General features: G+C 39.4%; 1 protein-coding gene across 1 annotated transcript in view; it reads right to left on the reverse strand.

The window, feature by feature from the left end:
- PARM1 (prostate androgen-regulated mucin-like protein 1) overlaps window positions 1–4,512 on the reverse strand; it is a 95,190-nt gene extending 90,678 nt beyond the window's left edge. The window contains exon 1 of the mRNA XM_019720707.2: window positions 4,046–4,512. Within this exon, the coding sequence (XP_019576266.2) occupies window positions 4,046–4,088 (43 nt within the window). The 5' untranslated portion in view covers window positions 4,089–4,512. The remainder of the gene's footprint in view (window positions 1–4,045) is intronic.
- Window positions 4,513–27,376: the final 22,864 nt, after the last annotated feature.

Consider the following 27,376-nt stretch of genomic DNA (forward strand, 5'->3'; position numbering starts at 1 on the left):
TATGATTTGGGGTACTGGAGAGAGACATTTGGATCATTTAGATACCATGGACTGTCTTTTCCTAAGTTGTTCGATCTGAATAATCCAAAATTTGTGGCTCTGGGAACCTGACCTTAAGGTTTAGCTTCATTGAGCTTTTGAACCACACCAGTTTGCAAAAGACTTTGTGGATGAAATAAAGTCCTTGGTGAGACTATACTTCTATTTGTTACCGAGCATTTTGGGGACTCTTGTGCTAAATCTGAGCTGGTATAACTAACCTTTTCAAATTAGCCATTTAGTAGGCTCAGCTGAATCTTTTCTTAATTTGCACATTAGGGTTTGCCAGAACTCCTGGCACTGTCCTGGATATTAGTTGAGAACATAGTCCAAGAGCAAATATATAAACTCTGCTTTTGGAGAGGATGACCTAATTGATGCCGAATACAGCAAACTTTATTAATAAGAATAATATCAACAATAATAGCTAACATTTATTGAAAGCTTACTGCGTCCCATGCACTGTAGGTATGTCAGTCATTTAACACTTTCAGCAACCTTATGAGGTTTTAAGCCCCCAATTCTGTAGATAAGAAAACTCAGAGGGGTTGACTTACTTGCCCTAAATCATACAATTAGTAAGCCGTAAAACTTAGCTTTGTACCTAGGCAATCTAGCTGAAGCTCTTACCTACCACTTTGCAACACCGCCTCAGTAAATGTGTCAGATAACAAGAGCTTCCACCTTCTCAGATCAGGTTTCACGTGAAGGAGGTGTCACTTCTTGAACTGTGACACAGACTTCAGGGGAATAGAAGGTAACCAAGCTAAAGGAACCACCCGTAGGCAACCTCGCTGTTCCTATAAATGCATGTGCATATTTTTAACATGTTTATGACAAGATTTATGATGAGGCCTCAATATGCCCTGACATACATCAGGATCTGTAGTAAGAACAGAGCCGTAAATGTTTAGGGTGGGGTCTTTCGTCAACGACAAGGACATTCTAGATGTGAGTCACCAGGAGAAGAGCTATGAGAGGCCCAGACCACAAATAGGCTCTCTAGCTGGGTGGCTGACTAAAATCTAGCTCTCCTGGTCTTGATCACCAAGTAGTGGGGTGGAATGCAGTCACCAACCTGGGGGGAGACTAGGGACAGACAGGGCAGAACCCAGATCAGGAAGTCAGATCCTGGGGTCTGTGTCTCTCTTACCTATGCTTCTTTCTCCTTTGTCTTTCATAAGTGTTTGCAAAAGGCCATTTGAAAGTTCCTGTATATCTCAGATGTCTCAGTGAGGGAGCTTTTAAATAAATCGGGGCATAGAACATGGGAGGGCAGCAATGATGGTGGTGGGAATGAAGGAAGAGAATCCAGAGAGGAGAGAGTGAGGGATGAAGATGGAAGCTTTCCGGGGCTGGCCATCCTCCCTTGCTCTTGGTTCTGCTGCCAAATCTTGCAGGTTCTGGCTTGTATTTTAGTTGGGAGGCAGGACTCCTATATGCCTTGTACACTCCTTAGAGGTGTTGGGGAATGGTTTGTACAATAGCCATGCTGGTTTTCTACCAGTCAACTTTGAGAGAACTGAAGACAGCCCACCGTTTCTCTTCTTCCTTCTTTTAAAAATTCAAGTGAGTAAATATAGAGAGCTACTTTTTCTGGGTTGTTGACAATACACATATATTTGCAAGTGTCCATTATACAGGATGGAGGAAATGCTGTGTCCATATATATTGATTTATTAAGCTAAAAAAGGTCCCCTGCCAAACCCCATTCCTGGCTCAAGACAGCATCACCTTAAGAGTTTTACAGAAATTTTCCTGAAGCCTCTAAAGCTGCAGGTTGGGGGTGGGAGGAAGCAGGGGTAGGGGCGGGCAGAAACCGAGTAACAGCCTGGTGAAATGAGCTAGAGCTTTGCCAAGGGAGCTCAGAGATGAGGCACTGAAACTCATGCCGCTTTCATTTCAAGAACCCTCACCCCTCTTTCCTTTACCAAACATCTCTTCATTCTAAAAAAAGTGATCTTTTAGTTTTGTAAACCGTTTACTTTGGGATGCAAAGGACCTCATGAGGTATTTATGTCAATTTTTATATTATTTTCCTGACAACGATTGCAAGTAGGTCTAACACCCACTGACCCTAAAGAGATTCCTGCAGAGGAAAGAAGGAAGCTCCATCACTCTGTAGGGGAGATGTACACAGAAACACGACTATGTCTTGCGGAGTCAGGAGAGCTGCAGAACTGGGAGGCTGTGATTTTCCTGACTCTGATCTCGACACACACGTGCAGGGATGGGGATGAGGCTGCGAAGCTGGTCGCTGAGCCACCAGCCTCCTCACTCTGTCTGGGAACAAGGGCAGTATTCCTGTCCCCGGAATAGAGGGGCTAAACTCTGAAACTGGCCAAGAGAAAAAGATCTTGACCTCTTTAGAAAGAAAAAAAAGCCACAATACACTACCTAATAGGGTTTATCCCAATTTTGCCACCTGCCAGAGCTGTTAAAAAACAAAGAAAACACAAGCCATGAAATAAAATTAGCAAACAAACCTACCTACTCGCTCCACTGGTTCACTCAAAGTTTTCTGAGCCTCGAGCCTCATGAAAGCATTTCTAATGAGGAGAAAGTACAGGCACCCCTCATGTCATTTAGTAAACATCGTTAGCTTGGAGGATTATGGGAACCGCCGGGCAGAGCAACTCCCGGGCTGGACGCCGCTGTTACACCTGCCGGGATCCGCGCGCTCCCAGCCCCGCGGGCTGCACACGCAGCCAAAGCCGCCAGAGACTGTGCGGAAACCTTCTGTGGGCCCGTCCCCAAACCGTGCAGACACCACAGAAAAGGGCGTTTTCTCAGGCTTTCAGCAAGTAGAGGAAAAAACGCACGCTATAGCCTTGAGTTGGGAAACTTTGCCTCAAAACTGCATTATCCTTTGGGAGCTGCCAGGAAACCCCTCGCTTCTTTTCAAGGGATTGTAGAGACTTGTGTCCACAATGAAAGGAATCCAAACAAGTCAGGAGGAAAAATATACACGGACCACAAGCAGGAGTCAAACGCGCGTGTGTATGCGGCTTTGGAACATTTTTATCTAAACATGTCAGTGTCCATGCACTCGAACTACTATTTGCTTCATCTGCAGTCAGTTGTCCCTTGTCGGGTTGCATTTTTCTGGAAAAACTGGGTACCCACAACTCCAGACTCAAAGCGTTGCTATGAATCTCTCCCCGGCCCCCACCAAGCCGAGCTCATTCCCCCCGCTCGTCTCTCCTCAATCCCCTGCCAGAGGCCGCCGCTGTCAGTGGTCGCGAGACCCGCTAGGCGCGTAGAGGGTAGTGGTCCCCAGGCTGTGCGTGTGTCGGGGATAGTGGGTGGAACCCGGGCATGCTGCTTTTAGCCAAGTTATCAGTTTCTGCCGTGGCACGCATTTTGGGGAGGCTCCAGGACACTGGGTGGAACTGCAAACCCGTAGCGCGGATCGCAAGCTTGAACCGGGTCGAGGCAGCTTCCTTGGGACTTGAATACTGCATCATGTCCAAGCGTAACTAGGAAGAGACGCCGGAGACCAGAGACCAAGTCTCGGGGAACGCAATCAAACACCGCCGGGTGCGCAGCCACTGCTTAAAGCCTTCCCAGATGCGACACCCTCCCTCCACTGCTTCTCCCACTTTTTCATCCCTCCCGGAGTCCAACCGCGTTAAGAAGTCTGGTCCCGACTCTGGCAGGGTGCGCTAGGGGACTTGAGAAGCCCCGAGTCGCAGCCAGTGTCTCCCAACCGGGGTTCGAACGCGCCTCGCAGCCACCTGTTCTACAACACTTAGAGTTTGTGCGGGTGCGGGCTGCGGCAGGAAGGACCTTGTCATCCCCTCGGTCCATCACAGACCAGGATCTCCAAAGGCGCTCATCACCCCAAATCCAAGTGCGCACATCCACTCGCGCAATCCCCGAGGCTCGCACCACCTGCGCACGGCGATTTATTTCCCGGTTTCCCCACTTCGGCCCGGACCCCACTGCTGGCTGCCAGGGCCCATACCACTCCCGGCCCCTCCGGGAGAACGGCGCCCCAAAATACCTGCCGTGAAGATGCAGAGAACGAAGAGAATTTTGCAGACCATGGTACCCTGGTGTCTGGTGCCGAGCACGGCGCAGGCAGCGGGAGAGTTTGCCGGACGGCCAGAGCGCACGGGCGCTGACTGTTCCTCCTCTTCCTGGTGGGCTGCGATGGGAACCGTGAGTCCCGCGCGGCTCCAGCGGCGGGCAGGGAAGCCAGGAGAATGCGAAGTGTCTCCTTCAGCCGTGTGTCCTCCGGCACCCGGTGTGTTTCTGCTCCATCCCAGCCGCCTGAGCACTGGGCCGCCTCTGCCGCCTCGCCGGCTACCGCCAAACCCCTCCCACCCGAGTCCCGCAGCGACAACAGGGCCACCCCCTGGCCTTCCCTTTCCTAGTGCTGGGGTCCCGTGAGCCCCGGCCCAGGGCGGCCTCTGCTGGTCAGTCAGGGTGCGAGATCCGAGTTTTGAAGGTTCCTCAAATATTTGGGGTGTCTAGCACTTGGGAACTGGAGGGTTGCAAGGACGTGTGAGCGGAACTCTGCCCTCAGGAATTTATCTCAGCTTTTCTTACAGGAGCCTACAGCGTTTAAACAGGTGACCATATCTCACTTTAGGTGTCACCTCGAAGAGCCAGACCCCACCATTGTTAAGAAAGCACACATATTTCTTTCCAAGCAGAACATTTTCCTTCCTTTCACCAAATGTTCCTGCCTGTGTATTAAACCCTCACACACATCCTGCCCTGGAGGATGTCTGCTGTCCTATTCAGCTTTTTACTAGAAGAAATATTACTAACGTCAGGTAGCATTGATCACGAGATTACTATGAGCGAGGCATCATACTAGATGTTGTATCATCACTCCTTCTTACGACCCTATGACATAGAATTACTATTATTCCATTTTACAGATGAGAAAACTAAGGCACAGAGAAGTAATGTGCTCAAGGTTGCATAGGGGTAAGGGCTGGACCCCATAACTGAATAGTTTGTATGCACCAGGGCCATAACAGCAAAGGCTGACATTTCCTGAGTAATGCTGCATGCTATACAACTGTGCTGTACAGGTTTTAACTAAGTCAAATTCTCACAACAATTCTTTGAGATGAGCACTGTTTTCATTTTCAGAGGAGGAAATGGAAACACAGACAGGTTTAAGTACTTGTCCAATGTCACACAGCTAATTAATAGTACCAATAAGATGCCTGCCTAAGGCATCCTGGGTCATCCCCTGTACTCTACTCTCTCTTCAAAAGCCCAAAGGTTCTGTGTGTTCACACAGATCAAAGCTGATCTTTCATTTAATCCTCCCCGCCACCTTCGACTTGCTTATTTCTCACATCTCTATCAGACCAGATGCCAGATCATCTCCCAATATCTATGTGATGATGAGCCTAGTGGTCCTCTAGGCACTAGAGCTGGGAAGCTGCAGGAATTAATGAGCCTTCCAAAATAATTGATTTGCTCAGGACCATTAGTAGCACTGGAGAACAGCTTTGTTTTTCTGTGACTTCTTGCTCATATATCAGAGCTTCAGGTTTTATCTTCTCACTCTTTTGGGCTTCATCACTTTATCTGTGACAAGGTCAATTCCTCTGCCTGACCACCATTACTACTTGTAGATCTTGTCATGCTTCCATAACCAGAAAGAAAAACTGGCGCTCGTAGTTTTTCTTTTGTTTTGGTAAATTTATTGATTCCTTTCAGAATGAGAAGTAAGATATTAATACAACCAGTGCCCACCCTCTTCCCCTCTCCCTGGCCAGAGAAACCACAAATTCCATCTGTTAAACACATTTTCTGAGTGCTTTTGAACTTGAGATCCTCCTGGTTTCTAGTGTAATCTACATGATTATGAAGAATTTCTGCATCTGGGTTGTAGTTGTCATGGAGGCAGGTACCACACGCAGATGAGTTTTTGCAGGGCCATCCTATAAGGAACTGGTGCTTTTAAATCTGGCCATTTAAGTAAGTATTTCTATTACAGAAATAAAGCCTTTTCAAAACCACTTCACAGAAAAAAAAATGATTCAATTGAAATTCAGTAAAACTTTAATGAAGTCCCCCTGGAGTGCAAAGCGTGTGCGACTCTGACTTTGATATCTAAGATGATTGTTTGGTACCCAAAGGATGGTGATGCTCACATACTAATCCGTTAAAATTTCTAAGGTTTTTCATTGTACACACAGTAGAGTTGAAAATAATTTATTTAACAAAATTATTTATGTTTGTTAATGATTAAAACTTTTAATTTATCAATTTAGTGAAAACACATTTGACCACTTACTAGGTGCCAGACACTATGCTAGGCTGTGGGAATGTAATAGGCTGTAAGAGTTAGGGTAGGCTAGGTTATGCTGCTGTAATAAACCACCCTGAAGTCTCAGAGGCTTACGCAATAATGATCTATTTCTCACTAATCAAAATCTGCTGTAGATCCAAGTTACTCCCCAGAGTAGCTGTCCTTTACATCATATCAAAACCTGCTTCCACACTCAGTGAGATAGGGAACAAAATAAGTGAAGAGTTAGTGCAGCATTTAAATTTTCCACCTGGAAATTTCTGCTCATATTTTATTGGCTAAATCAAATCAGTGGCCATGATCAACTTCAAGAAATCAAGGAAGCCAATTTCCTTGTGTGCTCAGATGAAGAGAAGAACTGGATAGCAGGGGAAGTTGTGATGTGTGCCACAGTGGTTAAATGTCCTTTCCATGAGAAAGCTTATATTCTAGTAGTGGGAGTCAAATATTGAATAAACAATCACAAAATATATGCAATACTTTATGTTAAATGATAGATATTACAATACCCACTAACATTTATTGAGCTTCTGCTATGTGTTAGGAATTATTCCAAGCATTTTATGTAATCTGTTTAAACTTCACACACCAAGAGGTTATCCCAATTTTACAAATTGAAAGAAAAAAAAAACACACAAAAAAAACCGAGAGATACTTAAAAAGAGTTTAAGTATGAAGGAAACCAAAAGATGCTATGAGATAGTATAGCAGGGGGACTTGCACTCCTCAGTGGGGTCAGGGATGGAATTTGCATGCAACCCCTTAGTCATACATTACAGCAAAAGCCAGTGTCTTAACAGAATTCTCTTGGTTCTTTTATACTGTTCCACCAGAATAAAAACTAAGATCAATCTGCCTTTTACTGACTTCCACTCTCTTTTGATTACTGTTAAAATGAATTTCTAGTGTTGTAGACTTTCAACATTTTACAAAAAATTGCCTTTGGTTGACTTAGGTTTTGACATCCTAAATGTATTATAATTTATAGATAACGTCATATAATATATGCTAGATAATACAGAAGTGTTAGCTTTGGACTGTGGGATTCAAATGGCTTAGGAGGGATAGAACACCGAAGGTGAGAGAGCTGGAAGGAGCAGTGTGTGCAGTGGTTAGAGGCTAGGTTCTGATGTCTACACTATGGCCACTGAAGGCTGGATCTAATCTGCCCTCTGCCAAATACTGAGTTACTCTAAATTATTTGGTACTTCTATGCCACATTTTATCCTGGCATTATTGGGAAGATTGAATGGATTACATATGTGAAAGACTTGGTATGTTCTGAGTACCAATAAATCGTAGGTATTATTAGAGGAGAAACTTTTTGGGAACGTTTAAAAATTTGGGGGGATCTAAAGCATAAGAAGAAAACGTTAATGCCTACTGCAGCTATTGCTTCACATATACAGTTATGTGACTTGGGCTCTGTCCTGAGAAATTCCACTCCTGCTTACAACTGAGCTTCTGGGGAAAGCTCTAAATTATCTCTGACAGCTCCTTCTCCACCTCATCCTCTACCCTAAAGGCAGAATGCAACAGCCTTAAGACCCTGATATATTTTGCCTTGGTTTCATTTCTCTTCAAGTCACGTCGCAAAAATGTCTCCGTGAAGTCTCCTACACTTCCTCACATCACTTTGCTTTTCTCTTTTTAACTCTGATTTCCTTTTTAAAAATATTAATCACAAAAAAATATTAAAAACAGTTACACAATATGTACAAAATGGTAAATTTGGAAATTTGCCAAGAAATATCTGCTTGAAGAAGAGCAGGTTTAAAAGGGAATGATGAAACATGATTGATTTCCCTGACTTAAAGTTGTTTGGAGCTACATGAGCTCTTCGAGGACACTCAACCATAGGTCATTACTTTTTATTTTAATGAAGGAGGGAGCCCTTAAAATATATCAGGAGGAAGAAACTGGCTTCTTGGAGGTGATACTCATAATGAAAACTCTTATTTAAATAAATCTAAAACTAAATTGAGTTGATACTCAATCTCGACCTATGTTGTCCAATAGAAGTAAAATACAAGTCATATAGGTGATTTTAAAATGTCTAAGATTTCTGGTCAAGATGGTGGAATAGGTAAACACTGTGCTTGCCTCCTCTCATGACCACATCAAAATTACAACTAAATTACAGAACAAGCAACATTGAGAATCTGGTTGAACAGAAGTCCTATAACTAAGGACATTCAGAAGATACAACCTCAAAACTTGTAGGAGAGCAAAGACATAGGATGGGGCTGGTCCAACACCCACATGTGACAGTTAATAATTGGGAGGGATATCTCAGTTGTGGAGGTCTCCCCTGAGGAGCAAGGAGTCCCAGAACCACACCAGGCTCCCCAACACATGGTTCGAGTGCTGGGGAGGAAAGTTGCTATAAGTTCTGGCTGTGAAAACCAAAGCAGATTGTAGCTGAATGAGGCAGAGGGCTGCTGGAGTCCCAAGCGTTCCTCATACAGGGCCTGTGCAGGGTTTACTTGCTGACGACTCACTCTGAGTTCAAGTGCTGGGGCAGCAGCTCAAAAGGCACCAAGGAACTGAGTTGTCCGGCTAGAGAGCGAGGGCTGTAGGGGTAACTTTCTCCCAGACAGAAGTGATGGCAGAGTCCATTGTTTCTGTGTTGAGTCCTCCCCACTCCTGATGTGCAGACTCAGGTAACTGCCATATCTGAGTCACCATCAGCCTGGCTAACACTGTTCACCCCTCCCTGGTGATTCTCTCACCCCACCCCACCCACTTGCAGGCACACCCAAGTCGCTTCTAGTGGGTTTTCTATCCAAATGGCCTGTCTTGGCTCATGCCAAGATTTCCTAAAATTGCTCATAGGGTCACAAAACCCAAGCAAGCAGCATCTGGTTTCGGCATATCCTGTAACTCTTGCTGAATAGCACCAAGCCTGGTACTAGTGGCAGCCAGCTTCCATTCATGGCTTGGCCTCTCAAGGCAACTCCAAGCCCAACCCAGGTGGAGGCCTCTGAGGATTGCTTTGTGGCACATGGCAGGTGGCCCCAGGCAGGGCACAGGCTGCAGCTGAACTTGGCCTGCTTCAGGGCCCTTTTGAGGAGGCCCCAGGGCTGGCACACTGGGTGGCCAGCTTCAGACTAAGCCAGAGCATCACCTTGCCTGCCCCATCCAACGATGATACACCCAATGGGCAGACTGGGCTGGCACCAGAGCCCTGATAAAGTGAAATCTGCTCCATACGGTCATCCTGGCACAACAGTTCTTCCACTATAGTCATGGCAAGTCCTCACAACCAATCAGCCTGAGGGGCCATCCCTCCCACTAACGTGCAAACAACAACCAAGGCTCAACTACAACATGAGGGTACACACAACCCACATAAGGGACACACCTGGAGCACCCCACTCAAGTCACCAGGGAGACTGTGCCACTGGGCCCTAGAGGACACCTACTACATAAGGCCACCCTTATGGGGAAACATAGCAATCCTGCCTCATACACAGAAACAAACAGAAGGAAGCAGCCAAAATGGGAAGACAAAGAAACGCGTCCCCCAAAAAGCACAGAATAAGCTCCAGAAAAAGAAGTAAACCAAAAGGAGACAATCTACCAGATGTAAAGTTCAAAACACTGGTTATACAGATGCTCAGTGATCTCAGGCAGAACTTCAACAAAGAGATAGGAAACATAAAAGTGGAGACAGAAAACACAAAAGAGAACCAGTCAGAAATGAAGAATACAATAACTGAAATAAAGAATACATTAGAGGAAATCAGCAGTAGATTAGATGAAGCAGAGGGTCGAATCAGTGATTCAGAAGATAAAGCATCAGAAAACACCCAATCAGAACAGCGAAAAGAAAAAAAAATCCAGAAAAATGAGGATAGTTTAAGAGGCCTATGCATCGAGCATACCAACCTGCACATCACGAGGGAACCAGAAGGAGAAGAGAGAGAGCAAAGAATTGAAAACCTATTTGAAGGAATAATGATTGAAAACTTCCCTAACCTGGTAAAGGAAATAGACATACAAACCTAGGAAGGGCAGAGAGTCCCAAACAAGATAAACCCAAAGAGGCTTACACCAAGATACATCATAATTAAAATGCCAAAAGTTAAAGACAAAGAAAGGATCTTGAAAGCAGAAAAGCAGTTACTTACAAGGGAGCTCCTATTAGGTTGTCAGCTGATTTCTCAACAGAAACTGTGCAGGCCAGAAGGGATTGGCAGAAAATATTCAAAGTGAGGAAAAGCAAGGGCCTACAACCAAGATTACTGTGCCCAGCAAAACAAATAGCTATGTATAGTGCTAGGTGGGTACTAGACTAGTCAGGGGGAATTACTTCTTAAATTATATACATGTTTACATATGCTGTATACCTGAATTTAATATAAAATAATATTTAATGTCAACTGAAATTGAAAAAATTAAAAAAATGGGGAAGTTGAAGGGGAATAAGAAGTTCAAATTTCCAGTATAAAACAAATAAGTCATAGGGATGTAATGTACAGCATGGGGAATATAATCAATAATGTTGTGATAGCTTGGTATAGTCAGATGCTTGCTGGGCTTATCATGGTGATTGCTTCTTTATTCAACATATAAATGTTAAATAATTATGGTGTACACATGAAACTAATATAATATTATGTATTAAATGTTATCTATATTTTAATAAAAATCTTAAAAAGATGAAAATTTCTAGAAGTCACATTTTTTGAAAAGGAGAAACATGACATTAATTAATTAAAGCATATTTAATAAAATACTTTATTTAACTCAATATATCTAAAATGTTTATCATTTTACATGTAATGAATATAAAAAATAATGAGTTATTTTACAATTTTTTTCTCATTTTAAATCTTCAAAGTCCAGTGTGTATTTTACACTTATATGACATCTCAGTTCAGACTCGGCACATTTTGAATACTCAATAACCAAACGTGGTAGTAGCTATCATAACGTGCAGAGCAGCTATAGAACATTGGCCTGGTCATTGCCTTACTCCATGGATACGTTCTGTAAAAGTATAGAGCAGGGCTGTTGGCACTTTCTTAACTGACAGTGGAGTAGTTGGAAGCCTAAGACTTGCTGATTGCATGGCCTTTAATCCTCATAAACCTCTCTAAGTCTCAGTTTCCCCTTCTATGAAATGGAGATGATGATGATAAGAATGATACTTTATGTCAAAGGATTATTGTAAGGATTAAATGCATGTAAAGCATTTAGAACTGACCCTAGACAGAGCAGAGCCTCAATAAATGTTTACCGTTATATTTGGTAGGAATGGTTATGATGATGAAAAATGATTATTAACAGTAAAACCTTCTCAATTGTCATTGTAGTATTAGAGATTCTTTAGTACTCAGAGGCTTTGACAATAGCACTTGTCCCTAGAAATCTATGTACGAGTACACATAGTTTAGAGCAGCAGTTCTCACACATTTTTGTTTCAGGACCCCTGTACACTCCTAAAATTGATTAAGAATTCCAAAAACCATTTGTTTATGTGGGAGAGGCATTTTAAAGGCCCTTTCAGATAATAGTGGTTTTTCTTCTTTTACGTTACGGCAAAACTCAATAAGCAGTAGTTTTTTTACAAAGTTAATAGCTATGTGGAATGTGAAATCATCTCAATGAAATTCTCACATTCCATTCCATTAAAAATCCATGATCTCACTTGCACTTTGAATGTGTCTTTTATACATGTATTTTGTAACATCATGCATTGGTCAAATAGAAAATATTGTTTCACTGAGTGGTGCAGATTTTCCAAATTTTAACACATTTCACATTACAGCATCAAAAAATTGTATTTGTCCATATCTCCACCTATATCATCAGAAAAACCTTTAAATATTAGGAAGCTGTAAAGTTAATGGTGGAGGAAACAAGTTTGGCAAAAATCTAATTTTCACTTGAAAGCTTTAATCTATAATTTTGGTACCAAATACTGTCACTTGTTTTCTTGGAAGTGACAGGCTAACTTCATGGATAAAATGTGTACAAATATCCAAGTCTGAATACCATAGTTTGTATGTTAGTCATTCTTTCAAGTAAAATTTGCTTTCCATAAAAGAAGTGGTTAATTCAGCTTGCAACTAAAGTCATCGCATGAGTGCATTTTCTTCAAGACAATTGTCTCATTTTAGTATGCAGCCAACAGGCTTTATGCATAGTGCTCATTTATTTACATAGATATGAAAAAGATCTGTATTCAAGATCAAGGATTAATAAAATTAAATGTTTTTACTGCTTCTTTAAGGACATTCTTAAGTGAAAGTTGTTTTTTTTTTCCCCTTTAGACTGGACATGTATGGTGGTGAATATATAATGATTACTAGTATAATTTGGTGCCACTGCCTTCATTTACGCTAAAGCACTACAAGTTGTACCTACAATTGCTTTTGCACCATCAATGCAAAATTTAATGTGCCAAAGTAAATAAGTAAATAAATAAGGTAAATAGCATCTTAGTACTATTATAAAAATAGCTTTGACTTTGCAGACCTGAAAGGGTCTTGTGGACCCATACAACTCTGTGCACCACACCTTGGGTACTACTGGTTTAATGAAACATCTTAGAAGATTCCTAAGAACATCAACTGTTTTATCTGTCCAGAACAGACCTTTTCTTTTCAGGGAAATGCTCTTCCCCCTTCTCTAAGCAAGTGATTCCAGTGGTGGTTGCATCTTCCTGTGTAGCCTGCCTCTGTTGCCACAGCATAGGGTGGACATCAGAGTCTCCTTGCCCTACTGAGGGCACTTTCCCAGGATTTTTACACTTGGGACCAGAAAATTCCACTAATAATTTGCTCTCTGGAGATGAAGTTAGGAGGTTTGGGTACACTGGTGAAGAATGTGAAGAAACTAGTCTGAAATAGGATACAGAAATCTGCCTTTCAGAGAGAAGGAGAAATGGGAGAAAAGAGACCTGCTGGCATTCTAGTCCCTTGTCATATCTGTCTCGGAGGTGCAACCACACCTTTGCATTTTTCACCACTACATGATCATTTTGATAAATTTCCTCTTTTGGTCAATCGAGTTCAAATTGGGTTTCTGTCACCTGCAACACAAAGAAATTGACTAATGAAGAGGGCAGCAAAAGCTATTTTCCAGTCATTTGGTGTTCAATAATAGTGATTGAGGACAGGTCTTCCCATTTGGGGAAATTTCATTCTCTGAGAGAGCTTAAAAAAAAAAAAATCACAGTAAAACCACACCATTGCTAAGTTATTGAACTAGTGTATAGCAGAGCAAGTCAGGATATTCAGCTTCTATTTCTGAAAAATAATGCATGGAACTGAAAATGGTTACGTCCATAAAAGCAAATATAGTTCACCATTGACACTGCAGGCTTAATAATACATGACAAATTCCAATAACTTCCACAAGTAGTTGTAATGAAAAATACAATAAATAACCTTGGCTTTAAACAGCTTATATTGTCACAATATTCGTAAATTTATCCAACTACTAAGATTTTTTTTCTGTTCTACACATATTTTTCCACCATCAGTTGTAATATACCTTCTAGATTTCATCTCTGGTTATACCGAATTCATGTTTTTTCATCTTCTTTGAAAACATTCTTGACAACAGTTATGCTCAGACTGTTCATAGAGGCTAATGTTTCAGTTATTTCGAACTCAGCATTAAATTCCCAAATAACTACAACTGAATGATATTGATAACATCTATTGACTCATCAAGAGCCAAGGAAAACCATTAGCAATCATTTTAAGCTGATTATTGATGTTTTTAAATTGATTATTGATGTTGCTCCTAATGTCCTCGACTCTGAGCAACAGAAAGTTTAACAGTCCAAATAAATTTATTCACTCTGGACGTTTTTTGGCTGCTACAATTAAATACAATGTAATTAACTCACAATTGGTAAACGGTTTTTATTGCTTAGAGCCACTTAGAAAGTTCCTTTGGTTGCAGCTTCATTTTGATTTTTAATTTTTGTGGAAAAATTCTGCTCCAATGAGATATTTGTTTTACATTTTCTCATTTTTTTTCTTACTGTTTTAGGAATACTGTGCATTGACAATTGCATGACAATTATTTAGTTTGGTAATATTGACTTATATTGGAACCTTTTAATACAGTAATGGCATAATGCTTTGCAGTTTAATTGGAAAGCAAAATAATCCACATTCCATTGTGCCTTAAAAGTGTAATACTCAGAGTCTACTTTTCATTTTCCTTTTTTTGTTTCGACATGATGGGTATGCAATAATAAAAAAATAGTAAAATAAAATGTGGTGGTATGGTAATATGTGTGACACTCAAAATGACACGCCAAACTGTGACTTCATCACTGTGATTTGTAGTGTGCTGAGCAGCAGTGTGAAGCCATGAGAGTGTGACATACAGTGCATGTCACAACTACTCAACACTAACTGCTGTTGCAGCATGAAAGCAGCATGCCCAACATGTAAACAAGTAAGTGTAGCTGTGTTCCCATAAAACTTTAGTTATAGACACTGAAATTTGAATTTCATATGATTTTCATGTCATGAAATATTTTTCTTTTAATTCTTTGTAAACAGCTGATATAAAAACAGATTTGACCTTCTGGCCATAGTTTGCCCACCTCTGCTCTAGAGAAGATTTGCATTTGCTTCTGCTACCTTGTTTCCCCAAATATAAGACCTAGCTGGACCGTCTGCTCTAATGCATCTTTTGGAGCAAAAATTAATATAAGGCCCGGTCTTATATTATATTATATTATAATATTATATAATACAAGACTGGGTCTTATATTATGTAAGACCTAGTATATTATATTATACTATACTATACTATACTATACTATACTATACTATACTATACTATACTATACTATATTATATACCTGGTCTGATAGTATATTAAAATAAGACCGGGTCTTATATTAATTTTTGCTCCAAAACATGCATTAGAGCTGATGGTCCTGCTAGGTCTTATTTTCGGGGAAACACAGTAAATATCACGGATTGGTTCAAACCTAAAACAGCTTCAGAGTATTAGCCTGGGGTTTCGTGAACTAAGTAATATCTATTCAAGCTCCAAATCCATGTGAGGGTTGGGCTGTGGTTCTGACATATGAGGGAGAGTATTTTCCTTATTATTTTTCCTTTTTCATATGACAGATAAATTACTTTTTGTGTCTCCCTTTACCATCAGATGATTTTTTTTCTTTTCCTACCCTCCCTACCTTTTTATTTAAATTGTAGTAATCCTTAAAGGGCCCTCACTTTATGCAAGAAATCTAATCCCATTACTCTAATTTATGCAAGTCAAGCCCTTATGCTTGTTCCCCATTTGACCATTAAACCTAAGGCATCTACAACTCTAATTAAGTACTGCTAACCATTCTAATCACAGCTGTTCTTTCTTCTTTGGGTAAAGGGGGGCTGGGAATTTCCTTTGCATTCTTGTGAAACCAGTATATATTTATAAAAATTTTATCCAGAATTTTAAAGATATTTTTCACCAGGAAGTGGTATTTTAGAATAACTAGACTTACATATTTACAAATGTGAAAGTCCCTTGTGTCTTCTTAGTCTCCTTCCTCTTTCACTCACCCCTTTTCTTTTTTCTTCCCTTACTTTCTCTAACTCAATTTCTATTTTAAGTCTTCCATCTCACTAGGCTGGTAGACAGCTCTAACCCTAGTCACTGTGATTTACCTCCAACTTTTTGGATTTTTGCCATAGTTCCAGAATCTTATGCAATGCTAAAGTTTGGAGTGGGGATGAAAGCATCTGGTTGTTAAGTCCTCTATTTTGAAACTCAGGTTACTCTTGAGAATCAGTCATTCTCTTCAACATAAGCTCTTCAAATCCAGGAGCCTTCTGTTAGGGTGAGGTGTAGGAAGTTTTGCAAGGCCTATATCCCTACAAAGGTAATCATTTTATTACTGGTCTTTCCACGCTAGAGGCTTTGGCTTATGAAGTCCTATGTATTTAGACCTCAGACCTCACTGTTCTCATGATTCAACTTATCCCCTAAAATCCTGGGGATGAATTTCTTGTTTTAGGGCAATCATTTTCCTTTCTGATGCTGGCCTAGATACTTTGTCTATACCTCAACTCCTGGTTTTAGGGGCTAGGGCTTTGGAATCAAAGGCCTGGGAGATTACCAAGCTACTTCTGATGTTTGCTCTGCCACAATCCCTCTCTGTCAAGCTGTCGCTGGAAACTGGACCAAACACTTGTTTGGGGGTAGGGGAAGAATTAAATACAGCAATAATAATAAAAAAAGATTAATAGTTTAAAGTATTTCTTGTCATATGTTTGAACTATCTATCTATCCTGCTACCTTATGTATGTCCTTCTGGACTCTGTCAATGTGACTTTTTTAAGGGTGAGGAGGTTGTTTTGAGATAAAATATGTTATTCTATTTATTACAGTTACAAATGTCAAAACTTTTATGTTCAGCTATCAAATTTTATTCTATTTATTGATTAGTCAAATTTTATATATAATTTTTAAAGTTTTTGGATAATAGCCTCCTACATAAAGCAAGTTAAAGGTCTGAAGACATTTTAAGCTACAATTATAGATTTAATATTTTTAATTCCCCTTTAGGTGTTTCTGTTGTCAGGCTTAACAAACAACAACAACAAAACCCTCTCTGAATTCTTGAATAATTCTTTTTAAATCTAATAAATTAAATTTGCAAATAGTGACACTCAAGTTCTTTTAAATATTCTGATAACATATAAACTAAGAAATTTTCTACTTATAATCAGCAATCTAAATTACATATTTATGTGTTTTAAAATAGAATGACAAAATGACTATAATAATAGGCCAAATTCTTTGAAATAATAGAAGTACATAAAATACAAAATATGTAGAGATTCCTGAACCATAATTATTATTATTATTATTTTACTATCCTCTGTATTATATAATGTATCCTTATTATTTATAATCCTCTGTAATATTTTTAAACTTAATTCTAAATCTTCCTGGTTTTAAAATATGTTTACCCATTACAGAAACATTTATCAAATACTAAGACATTTTAAGGATACTTCCCACATATGTAATGGCTAAAGTTGTTAGCCACGATGATGATTGAATTCTTGTTGGCAACACCAATTATTAGAAGGACTTCAAAATGTAAAGAGTTTAGTCTCCTAGTCCATGTAGTTGACTTCCCTGCTCTGCTCATGGAAATCTTTATTCCCATCTAGGCAGCTTGACTGAATTTGGCATTTCCTTGGCTCTCAATATAGTTGTAAATCCTTTGAACTTGACAGACCTTCTTTCATATGTTTCTATTTGGTAGAACAGGTCAACTCTTAAAGCTGTAAAAATGACATTCAGTCAAGTCCTGGAAGTCTTGTGTCTTTTGGTGAGTGCTTGATCACAAATGTTAAAGTCTTTTAATGTCAGGTTCTAGGATTTAAAGCCACAGAAAGTGATTCTAGCTAACTTAAGCAAAAAAATGAGTTTATTTGAAGGGTATGGGTAGTTCAAATTGTACGGCAAAATTAACCTCAGGCCTCAAGAACTGGGGATCCTCCTGAGTAGCAGAAACTGAAGGACTATTTCTTTATTAAGTCCCCTCAGGAGATCAAGAAGAATTACCTCCATCCTTTTTATTTGTTAAGATTATCAATACAAGAGCAAATCTTAGATGGGTAAGTCTGATTGGTTTGATTTATGTCAAGTGTTACCCATTATCCATGGAGGTCCCCAAAGGAAGACAGATGCTACCACGTGAGAAGTAAAAATTTGAAATTGAGCAGGCTAACGAAGATGACACTACAGTCTTCTGGTGATAGAAATTGTGTGGATAGATTTGATTCCTTTCAAGCCAATAAAAGTAGACCCTTTGGGGTAATGACTTGATGCCAGAGGTTTCGTAAACTTATTTTCAATATTTAACCATTTTCATGTTATTACCATCCTAAACAGAACTCATGCTAGAAAGCAAACTTGTAGCAGTGTAACTTTGCTATTAAATTTTTCTTCCATATCATTTAATCATTAAATTAATAGCAAGTCACTTGTCTGGAAGCAAAATAAGGCCACACAAATTATTGGGTCAACCCAACTGCCTTTGGCTTGAATAGCATAATAAATCTGAGGCAAAGAGGGTGTGACAGGTCACCAGTGGTGACATGAATAACTGCTTCTTCACTGCATCAGCAACCACTGGATGAGAGCATAGTGATTATTCAAGACAGCAGAAATAGTCATCATAGTAACCAATTTATAGAATCAGCATCACCTGCTTTTGATGGTCAGCACTGCTCATTCAACCTACTGAATCAATGTGACCTCTCAAGAATATTGTCCTTTGAAAATATGATTCTACCTGGCATTTGCATTAACATAGTGATCCATTTCCTTATAGTCCATCCAAGCAAAGACTATGATCTTCAATAATTTTGTTTTGACTATTACTTGCAATATTTTTCTGTGTTTATTCCACTTGACATTGGGTATACACTTGCTGTTATTAAGTAATATTTTGTACTTATAAAACATCCAAACAGATTAACTAGTAATTCTTGTCTTTAGAGGTGGCAAGGGTTCGCTAAAATCAATTAGAGATCCTTGTATTATTTCTTCTTTTTGATGCTAATAAAAAAACATACTGAGCTACAGTTTAAAGCACAGTGCCATCCTATTTTAAATTATTTATACTTTAAAATATTATTGCAAAGCTACTTCTGGGTCTGCAGTCATGCTACCTTAGGTTATAGCAGTGATAATTAAATAAGAGCAGACTTGGCGATTAGAAGAGAACTTTGGCAGCAAGGCAACATTGAAAACACTTAGGTTATTTTTGCTATATGTAAAAATTTGACACACCATTAAATAAAGTTATGACAACAACATAATAGAGCTACAATAGCTTCAAGGAAGCTAAAGAAAGCTTTGTGGACTTTACTCTTAATAATTCAAAATATCAGTATGAGGAAGGCCTTATTTGGGCCATAATTTCACATGTAAAATGAAACAGAAGGTCATTTTATAACTAGCAATGTGCAGACCAGAGAATTTGGACTTCTTTGTTTTTGGTAGGCAGGATGTTTTAGCTTGAATTATATGAATTGGCTAATTATATGTTCATACTAGTTATATGTTAGCTGTCTTATTAAAAATTTGGACTCTCCTATTCCACACGTGATATGTGAGTGGGCGGAGGGTGCCCAGACCAGGTCTTCCTCCTTGATTCCTGATGTGGCAAATGATTAGTCCTTTTGAATGGAAGGTGACCAGAAGTGATCTGTGTCCCTCCCAAGCTGAGACTTTTAAGAAGGAGATGAGGCTTCTCTACTGCTTTTCTCTCTTCCCTTCCTAAGACAGAGGGAGCCTGGGCTCTGATTCACCATGGAGGTGAATCCCTCTCACCAAATAGAAACACCTGCGTTGAATTAATATGTGAGCAAGCAAGCAACTTCTACTTTATTAAACCATTGTCATTTTGGCATTTTTGTTATCAAAGCTGGTATTACCTTGATTAATATAGTATGTTTAGCAGGATACTTGTGTGAGCCTCTCCTTTAATCTGCCCTATTTATCATCCATCCATTTGACTATCCATCTATTCATTCAACAGATATTTATTGAGTGTCTTTTATGTGCCAGGCACTATGCTCAGTGTACAGCAATGAAAACACAGGCAGGATCCTCTGTTGTTTATGGTGTAAGGGGTGGATTCATTGGAAAGGGGGAAGGAGCAGGGGAAGGAAGGTATTAAAAAAGTCAATATAGTAAGTGTGATGAATGAAAGCCGACATACAGGCTGCCATGAGAGCATATATGCAGGGACCCTCATCCAACCTAGGGAGTCAGGAACGCCATTCTATAAAAGTGACTCTTAAGCTTAAGTTATAAATTTGAGTAGGAATGACCCAGGCAAAGGCTGGGGAGAGAGTGGTGGGAGTAGGGGGTGAGGAGTTGAAAGGGAGTATTCTAAGCAAAACAATAGCATGCACGAATACCTTTAAACTAAGGAAAATATATGGCACCAAAAGAGGATAATGGCTAACATATTATTTTGTTTATAGTATTCTTTAGCAGATATGCAAATGAAAGCACTAACATTTTCAGAAGTGTTTGACATGATGGATCTTTCAGTCAAACATTGGTTTCAGTGCTATCGGAAATGAGAAGCTGATAACAGTAGTTAGTATGGTCTGATTAGCTATGTCTTTCCTTTATCTTGTTGCTGTGTCAGACTAGGAACAAGCCAGCTGTTATGAAGAGACTTTCAGTAGTTGTCCTTTATTGGTATGGCAATGATGCATCTCTGATACCTGGCAGTATCTATCGTAAATATTTTCTACTATTACTTTTTCATATACATGTACCTCCAAATCAGAACCCAAATCAGTCAGGTCATGTTGATCCCACTTTATTATTTTTTCATGTCCCCTTTCCCTTTCCCTCCTCCTCCTTCTGAAAGGTAGTTATTATGTTTCTTCGGGTAAAAATTATTACAGGCAAAGAACATACTGAACTTATACTGAACCACTATATTGTACATCTGTAAGAACTCATGAAGAACAAAAAACAGTTAATAATGAACCACGAAAGCCCCTATGTCACCTGCTATCTAGTCTCTAGAAGCTTTGGGTAATTGTGTACAAGAAATGCTGATCATGTAAAATAACACTCCTTCGTGAGCTCTCCCCCACCCCCCGCCAAATTGATTTCCTTATAACACAGACATTGCACCTAAAGGGAAAACAAATCAATTTGGCAAACATATATGCTGAATCATACTGTAGGTCCGAAACCTATAAAAGCACAAAGCAGCTGAAAGATTTGTCTCTTAAAAGAGAGTCAAGATGAGTTTTCTTAGACTTATATTAGGTTTAGTTAATTGGATAAACAAACAAACAGGATAAACACCTATCAGCCTAATCGAAAATTACTCACTAGAGAGAGGTCTCTTCTGTTTCCCTCTAGTCCTTTGTGTATAACAAAAACAACAGGTACAACAACTACCAGTGGTTACATTCCTATTATGTGCCAGGTCCTGGTAAATTTATTTTCTCCAACGAAGCAGGTTGTTCATACAGCACTGTTTTGATGCAGCCCCAGTCCAGAATAGGCTGCGGGTCAGTGACCAGATAAGGAGATCTCTTGCTCTAATTACTACTTTCAGACAATGTGATTATTTTAGGTTAGGTTAAAAATGATTTGTTTGGTTTTTATTATTTCCTTTTATAGGTAAAGAAACTAAGGCTCAGAAAGGTTCAATGGCTTTCACCAAAGTCATGCCTCTAATGAGTGACAGAGCGCAGAAAGTTCCTGAGCCCTTACTCTTCCCTTCAGCACTGCTGCTTCCTAAAGCTGCCATTTATCAAGGGCCTCCCAAGTCCCATCCCCCGTTACCTGCTTAATTCCTCCTCAGCTGGCACTGCCACAACTGAATGGATGGAGGCAGCTGGTGACTTGCCAGCTATGGAGTTCCTTCCTTCCCCATTGGACCCGTGTACTGCACTGCATGACCACAACACTCTAGGCTTTTTAATTCAATAACTTGTTTTCAGTTTGGCTACTTTAGCTTTCTCTTGTGAGGATTTTGCAACTAGGCTTTCTCCTGAGCTTCTTAGCTATTGATCCCATGGCGTGATTGATGTGATTTTGGTTTTGGATTCCCCCTTTGTGGGCTGTGTGGCCTGGCCTCACCCTATAGCATAGAGAGAAGACTGATCATTCTGGCTTCCCAGCCGCAGGACACTGCCTATCGGGGCTCCTGCTCCCCACACCCAACCTTGTGGTTCCACTCACTGCCTTCCCTGCACTTGCCCGCAAGGGAGCGATAGCAGGGTGGTAAAATAGAAAGGAAATGAGCTTGGAGTCAAGGTGCTTAACCTTTTAAAAATTCCACTTGTCATTTGTAAAAAAGAGAATAATAATAGCCATGTTGCTGGATTGGCTTATATTACCAGATTACCATGTTACCAAAGAGGTAATAATTTTCCATGGATCTAGCACATAGCAGGCAGTCAATAAATATTATTAGAATCACATGAAAGAAGTTTACCTTTAAAAAGTGCTCAGAACTATGCTTGGCACGTATTGAACTTCACACAAAGGTGAGCTATCAATCAAACTTTGGGGGGTAAAAGAGATCTTTGAGGTAACCAAGTTCAACTGTTTAATTATACTGGGAAATAGTCTTTTACTATACTTTTACTTCCCTGTTTTTATTTAGTAATTATAGTAAAAAAATATCTATACTGTTGAATAGTGTACATTTTATTTAAAAATTCTATCAATTAATACCCCTTTACTTACACCGTTAATTATTAAAATCATATGGAGTTTCACAGTGGCATGTTATTTTACTTAAGCCCAATGTGTCATATTTATGGTAAGTCATCTTTTATTTAGACTAGTGCAGTTGGAATAACTGATCAATATTAGTAAAAATTCTAATTAATGGCTCATTTGAAAAGTAGATTTTTTGGCAATGATGTCATCAAGATGGCAACATAGATTGTTCCCGACTTTGATCTCTTTCAAAAGACATCCAGTTAGTAACTATCTTTAGAAAAGACACCATTCCCAGAACATGAGGGGTGGTGGACACAAATTGTTGGGTCTGCATTCAGAGGTGGTCAACCAGCAGGTTAAAAACACAAGACACAAAGTGTGTAAGCGTTTCTTTTCGCTGACTCTTGCCTGCTTTCACTGGGTCAGCTAGGTCGAAATGCTCTGCTCTTCTAGGAAAAACTCATGCGTCTAACATGCAATCTTCTTATCATCATTATTCATGAAACTATCTCTAAATGGCATCACTTTACCAAGGATGATTTGGGCCTTCAAATGCTCCCTGGAGAGCATTTGACTTGAACAAAATTGTTCTTTTAGAGGTACCTTAGAAAAGAAAGGGAATAAAATTTCTCAGGTGCAACGAGCAGTGTTTTTCATTTTTATGCAGTGGTTTCCAAGTAAAATTATTTCTCTTTTATAAAAAAAATAAAAATCTTTCGTAAGTTGGTTCTAAGGTAGATCATGGGAGTATGACCCTAAAATCCACAGATTTGAGCATCAAATTCTCTGAAGACTGAGGATACAGTCCCTTTCACAAGTTCCCTCAGAAGTCCCAAAGACAGTTGTCTCTAAAATCCTTGCTGAAGATTCATAAAGGCTCCACATACTCTGTTCTCATTGCGAGCATTCTTCATTTCCCTGAACATAAACTTTATAGAAAAAAACCAGATTCTTATTTCATAATAAAAGAAAACTTTTGTGATATATAACAACATTGTTAATCAAAAATTGAAAAGAAAAAGGCAAGTTGTAGAGATTCACAGTTATATACTACATTTACTACCATAAAGTAATACTTGTTTGATGTTGTATATTTTTTGAAAACATTCCAAATTCCAGTGTTATAAATGGTAATTGAGAAAGTCACCTATCAGTTCTGACAGTATATTTACATTTAATTACTATTGTATTTTATTTTTATTGTGGTAAGATCACTTAACTTGAGATCAACCCTCAAAAACTTTTTAAGGGCACAATGCAGTGTTGTTAAGTATTTCAAATCAAATTCTAATTAAAAAATTGTTTCACCAAAAGATTCTTTGGCTGAAACTCACGAGCAACTTGACCAACTTGACAACAAATTAAACTCATTTCCCTAATAAGTCCTCTCCCTTCTCCTCCAATTGCCCCCCTATATTGGGCATGATATATCTAAGGAGAGGGAAACACTCTCTTTTCTGATAGAGACTTTGCAGACTTATCCTATATCATTCACAAAATGACAATTGAGAGGATTTCTTGGTTTAATTGGATATTGCAGTTGTGGGTGCCATTTTCTCTGAATTATGATACCTGTTCATGAATTGACTAAGTCCTCAGTAAGAGACTCTCTCCTCTGGGAGCTCAAACATGAACAGATCTTCTGGAATCTGAAGAAGTGTCATAACTGAGTGGTTTAAAACAACAGAAATTTATTGTGTCACAGTTCTGAAGGCTAGAAGTCTGCATTCGAGGTGTTGGCAGGGTCACGTTCCCTCTGAAATCTGTAGGGCAGAATCCTCCTAGCTTCTGATGTTTGCCAGCAATCATTGGCTTGTTGATATACCATTCTAATCTCTGCTGCCATTGTGACATGGCCATTTTATCATCAGTCATATTGGATTAAGGGCCCACTCTACTCTAGCATGAACTCATCATAACTAATTAAATCTGCAACAATCCTATTTCAAAATAATGTTATATTGTGAGCTATAGGGGTTAAGACTTCAACATATCTTTTGGGGATGGGGATACAATTTCACCCATAAAAGGATTCCTAACTACAAACAGCCCTTTTGTGTATTTGTAAATGAACAACATGGATGAGCCATTGTGATTTTAACTCAATTTGATGGAAACCATCAAAATCGTCATTTATTATAGCCTCAATCTTGACCTGGTTGCAAAGGCCTTCTTAGAGGTCTTAGAGCAATAGCTGGCACTGTAACATTTGTTGACGCTTCTGGTGAGCTAGTTCTAGGTTCCTTGCTTTGTTCCTTGTACAGTGTAGACATTACTACTGATTGAGAATATACAATATTTTTCAGCCAGCCAATTAAATTCTTATGAGATTTGTTACTTTCACCCTCTCACATTACTATTCACTCAGTGCAACACCCTGAATCCTGTCTCTACCAGAAGAGGGGGAATCTCACAATTGTTTGACTTCAGGGAATTTTCTGTATCTTGCTCAGATTTATTGGAGACTCCCATAGGGAACCCTGACCTCATATTATTTGTTGATGGAACCTACCTTTAAACTGAAACTGGAGGTTATGAAGCAAGATATGCTGTCATTAATATAAGCTCTCCTTTAGAATATGACCCTCGATTTGAGGTAAAAATCAGATCAGATGGCAGAATTTACTGTACTTTCTGGAGCATGTGAACTACCCAAAGACAAGAGAGTAAACATATATGCAAATAACAGGTAAGCTTTTGGAATAGTATATGGCTTTGGGATGTTTTGGAAACAAAGGGAATTCTCAGTTCTGCTGGAACCCTAATGAAAAATGAATAGTAATTAGGAACTTTAAATGTACTCTTACTTCCTAGAGAGGGGGCTATTATAAATGTTGAGACCTGTGTCAAAAGAGACAATAAAGAAGTTGAAGGAAATGCTCTAACGGATTTTTATGCCAAACAAGCAGTTTTAACCAAGGTTAGGACCTTAAGGAAGCTCTCAAAGAAAAATCTTTGGAAGAGTTCAAAGAGACCAGGATAAAATATCAATGTTTATCGCCAGATTTGGAAAAGGAAAAATAGAAAATACATGGTTGTACCCTTCACTCAGATCATCTTTGTCATTCTTGAGGTAGCTTCTTGGTAACATCTTATGATTTCAAATGGACATTAGTTAAATTTCTTAATGAAACTATTAAACATGATCCAGACAAATTGGTTACTATTACCTTAAATCAACATTGATGGGAAACTTTAAAAAGATGCCTTCAGGTCATGTGCTACCTATCAATAATATAATCTTGGGAAAACTGTAAAGGTGAAAATCGAGTCTTAAGGGCCCTTTGAACACCTTCAGATGGATTTTATCCAGCTTCCATCTTCCCTAGGATTTGAATATTTATAGTTTTTGTATGTCTATTTTCAGTATGGCTTGAAGCATTTCCTAGTCAAAAAGTTATAGCCCTTATAGTTGCAAAAAACTGCTGGATTTTGTTTTCAGCCTGGAGTATACCAACTTTTATATCAAGTGACCAACATACACATTTCATGAGAATCATTATAAAGTAACTAAGTAAGGTATTGCCCCTTACTCAGAATCTGCACTGCCTTTCTCACCCACAAGCTTCTGGAAAGGTTGAAAGAATCAACGTTGTTTGTAAATTAAAATTACCAAAGCTTTTGGAAACCCTCAAGCTCCATGGCCAAAGGTATTCCCAATAGCCCTTATGCTATATGGTCCACTCCCTTGAGGCCTCATTGGTGATCCCTCTATGAATTGGTAACTGGCAGGCCCATGCATTTAGGAATTTCACCTCTGATACTAGACTCCATCATGCTGTAAACAGACATGGTAAAATGTAACTACAAGAGACTCAGATACTATACTCAGTTCCATCACCAGCAGGCTAAGGCCACCTTCCCACAACTTCTTCCAGAGATCACCTTCATAATTTTCAACTGGATGACTTTGTCTATTGGAAGAGATATCAGAGAAAAACTGCTCTTGAACCTCAGTGGATAGAACCTTACCAGGTATTGTTAATGACAAATATAGTAGTGAAACTGCCGCAAGTCAATCCTTAGGTTACACGTTTCACAACTAAAGCAGTGATCAGAATTCCACAAAATTGAAAGGCTACTCCATCAGGATATCTGAAATTGAGGATTATCAGAGATTGTCCAGAAACAGCTGATCTTCAGAAGTAGACTACTGACCTGAGATCTTTGGAATAAGCCAATGATCTCAGAGAGTACACAAATTCACCAAAGATGTTGGACCAGAATCCCTAAATAACTCCTGTTCTGCTTTCCACTGCTTCCTTATAATCGTTCTTATTTTCTTTAAATCCTTGGTTGTCAGCACTTATAATAGCCCCTCTCTCTTTTCTTTCCTCATTATGATATTTGTTAGATCAGAGCAGAGTCATTCTAGTGCCACTATTAGATTATTTCAAAAAGTAGTCACTGTTCCCCATCTTACTGACTGCTGGACACTTTATACATCACTGGATCCCCAGGATAGCGCCTCTGGTAAATTCTGTTCTTATCAAATGGAATCATAGGAAATTATAACTAATGACATTTCCACGTGCACCTTAAACATGGACAAATGGCCTTAAACAAATTGACCTGTAACTTTGCTATGTCCCTGTCTTCCAGAAAAGGACCAATTATTATAATCTGTTGATAAAAAACCAAAGTTATTCTAAATTTGAACTCAATAGCCTTATAGGGTAAAAGACTAATAGAGATTCAAATATGTAACACAACTAATGTAAATCTTGGTTCTGACCTGCCACGAACCACTTCTTTTTTTCTACCTTTTCATGTGCCCCTACTGGATACCACTTCCTTTGTGTCCTGGATATCTGGCCTTGTTTGCCTGAG

This window comes from Rhinolophus sinicus, linkage group LG02 (genome assembly GCF_036562045.2).
Source record: "Rhinolophus sinicus isolate RSC01 linkage group LG02, ASM3656204v1, whole genome shotgun sequence".
Classification (NCBI taxonomy): domain Eukaryota; kingdom Metazoa; phylum Chordata; class Mammalia; order Chiroptera; family Rhinolophidae; genus Rhinolophus; species Rhinolophus sinicus.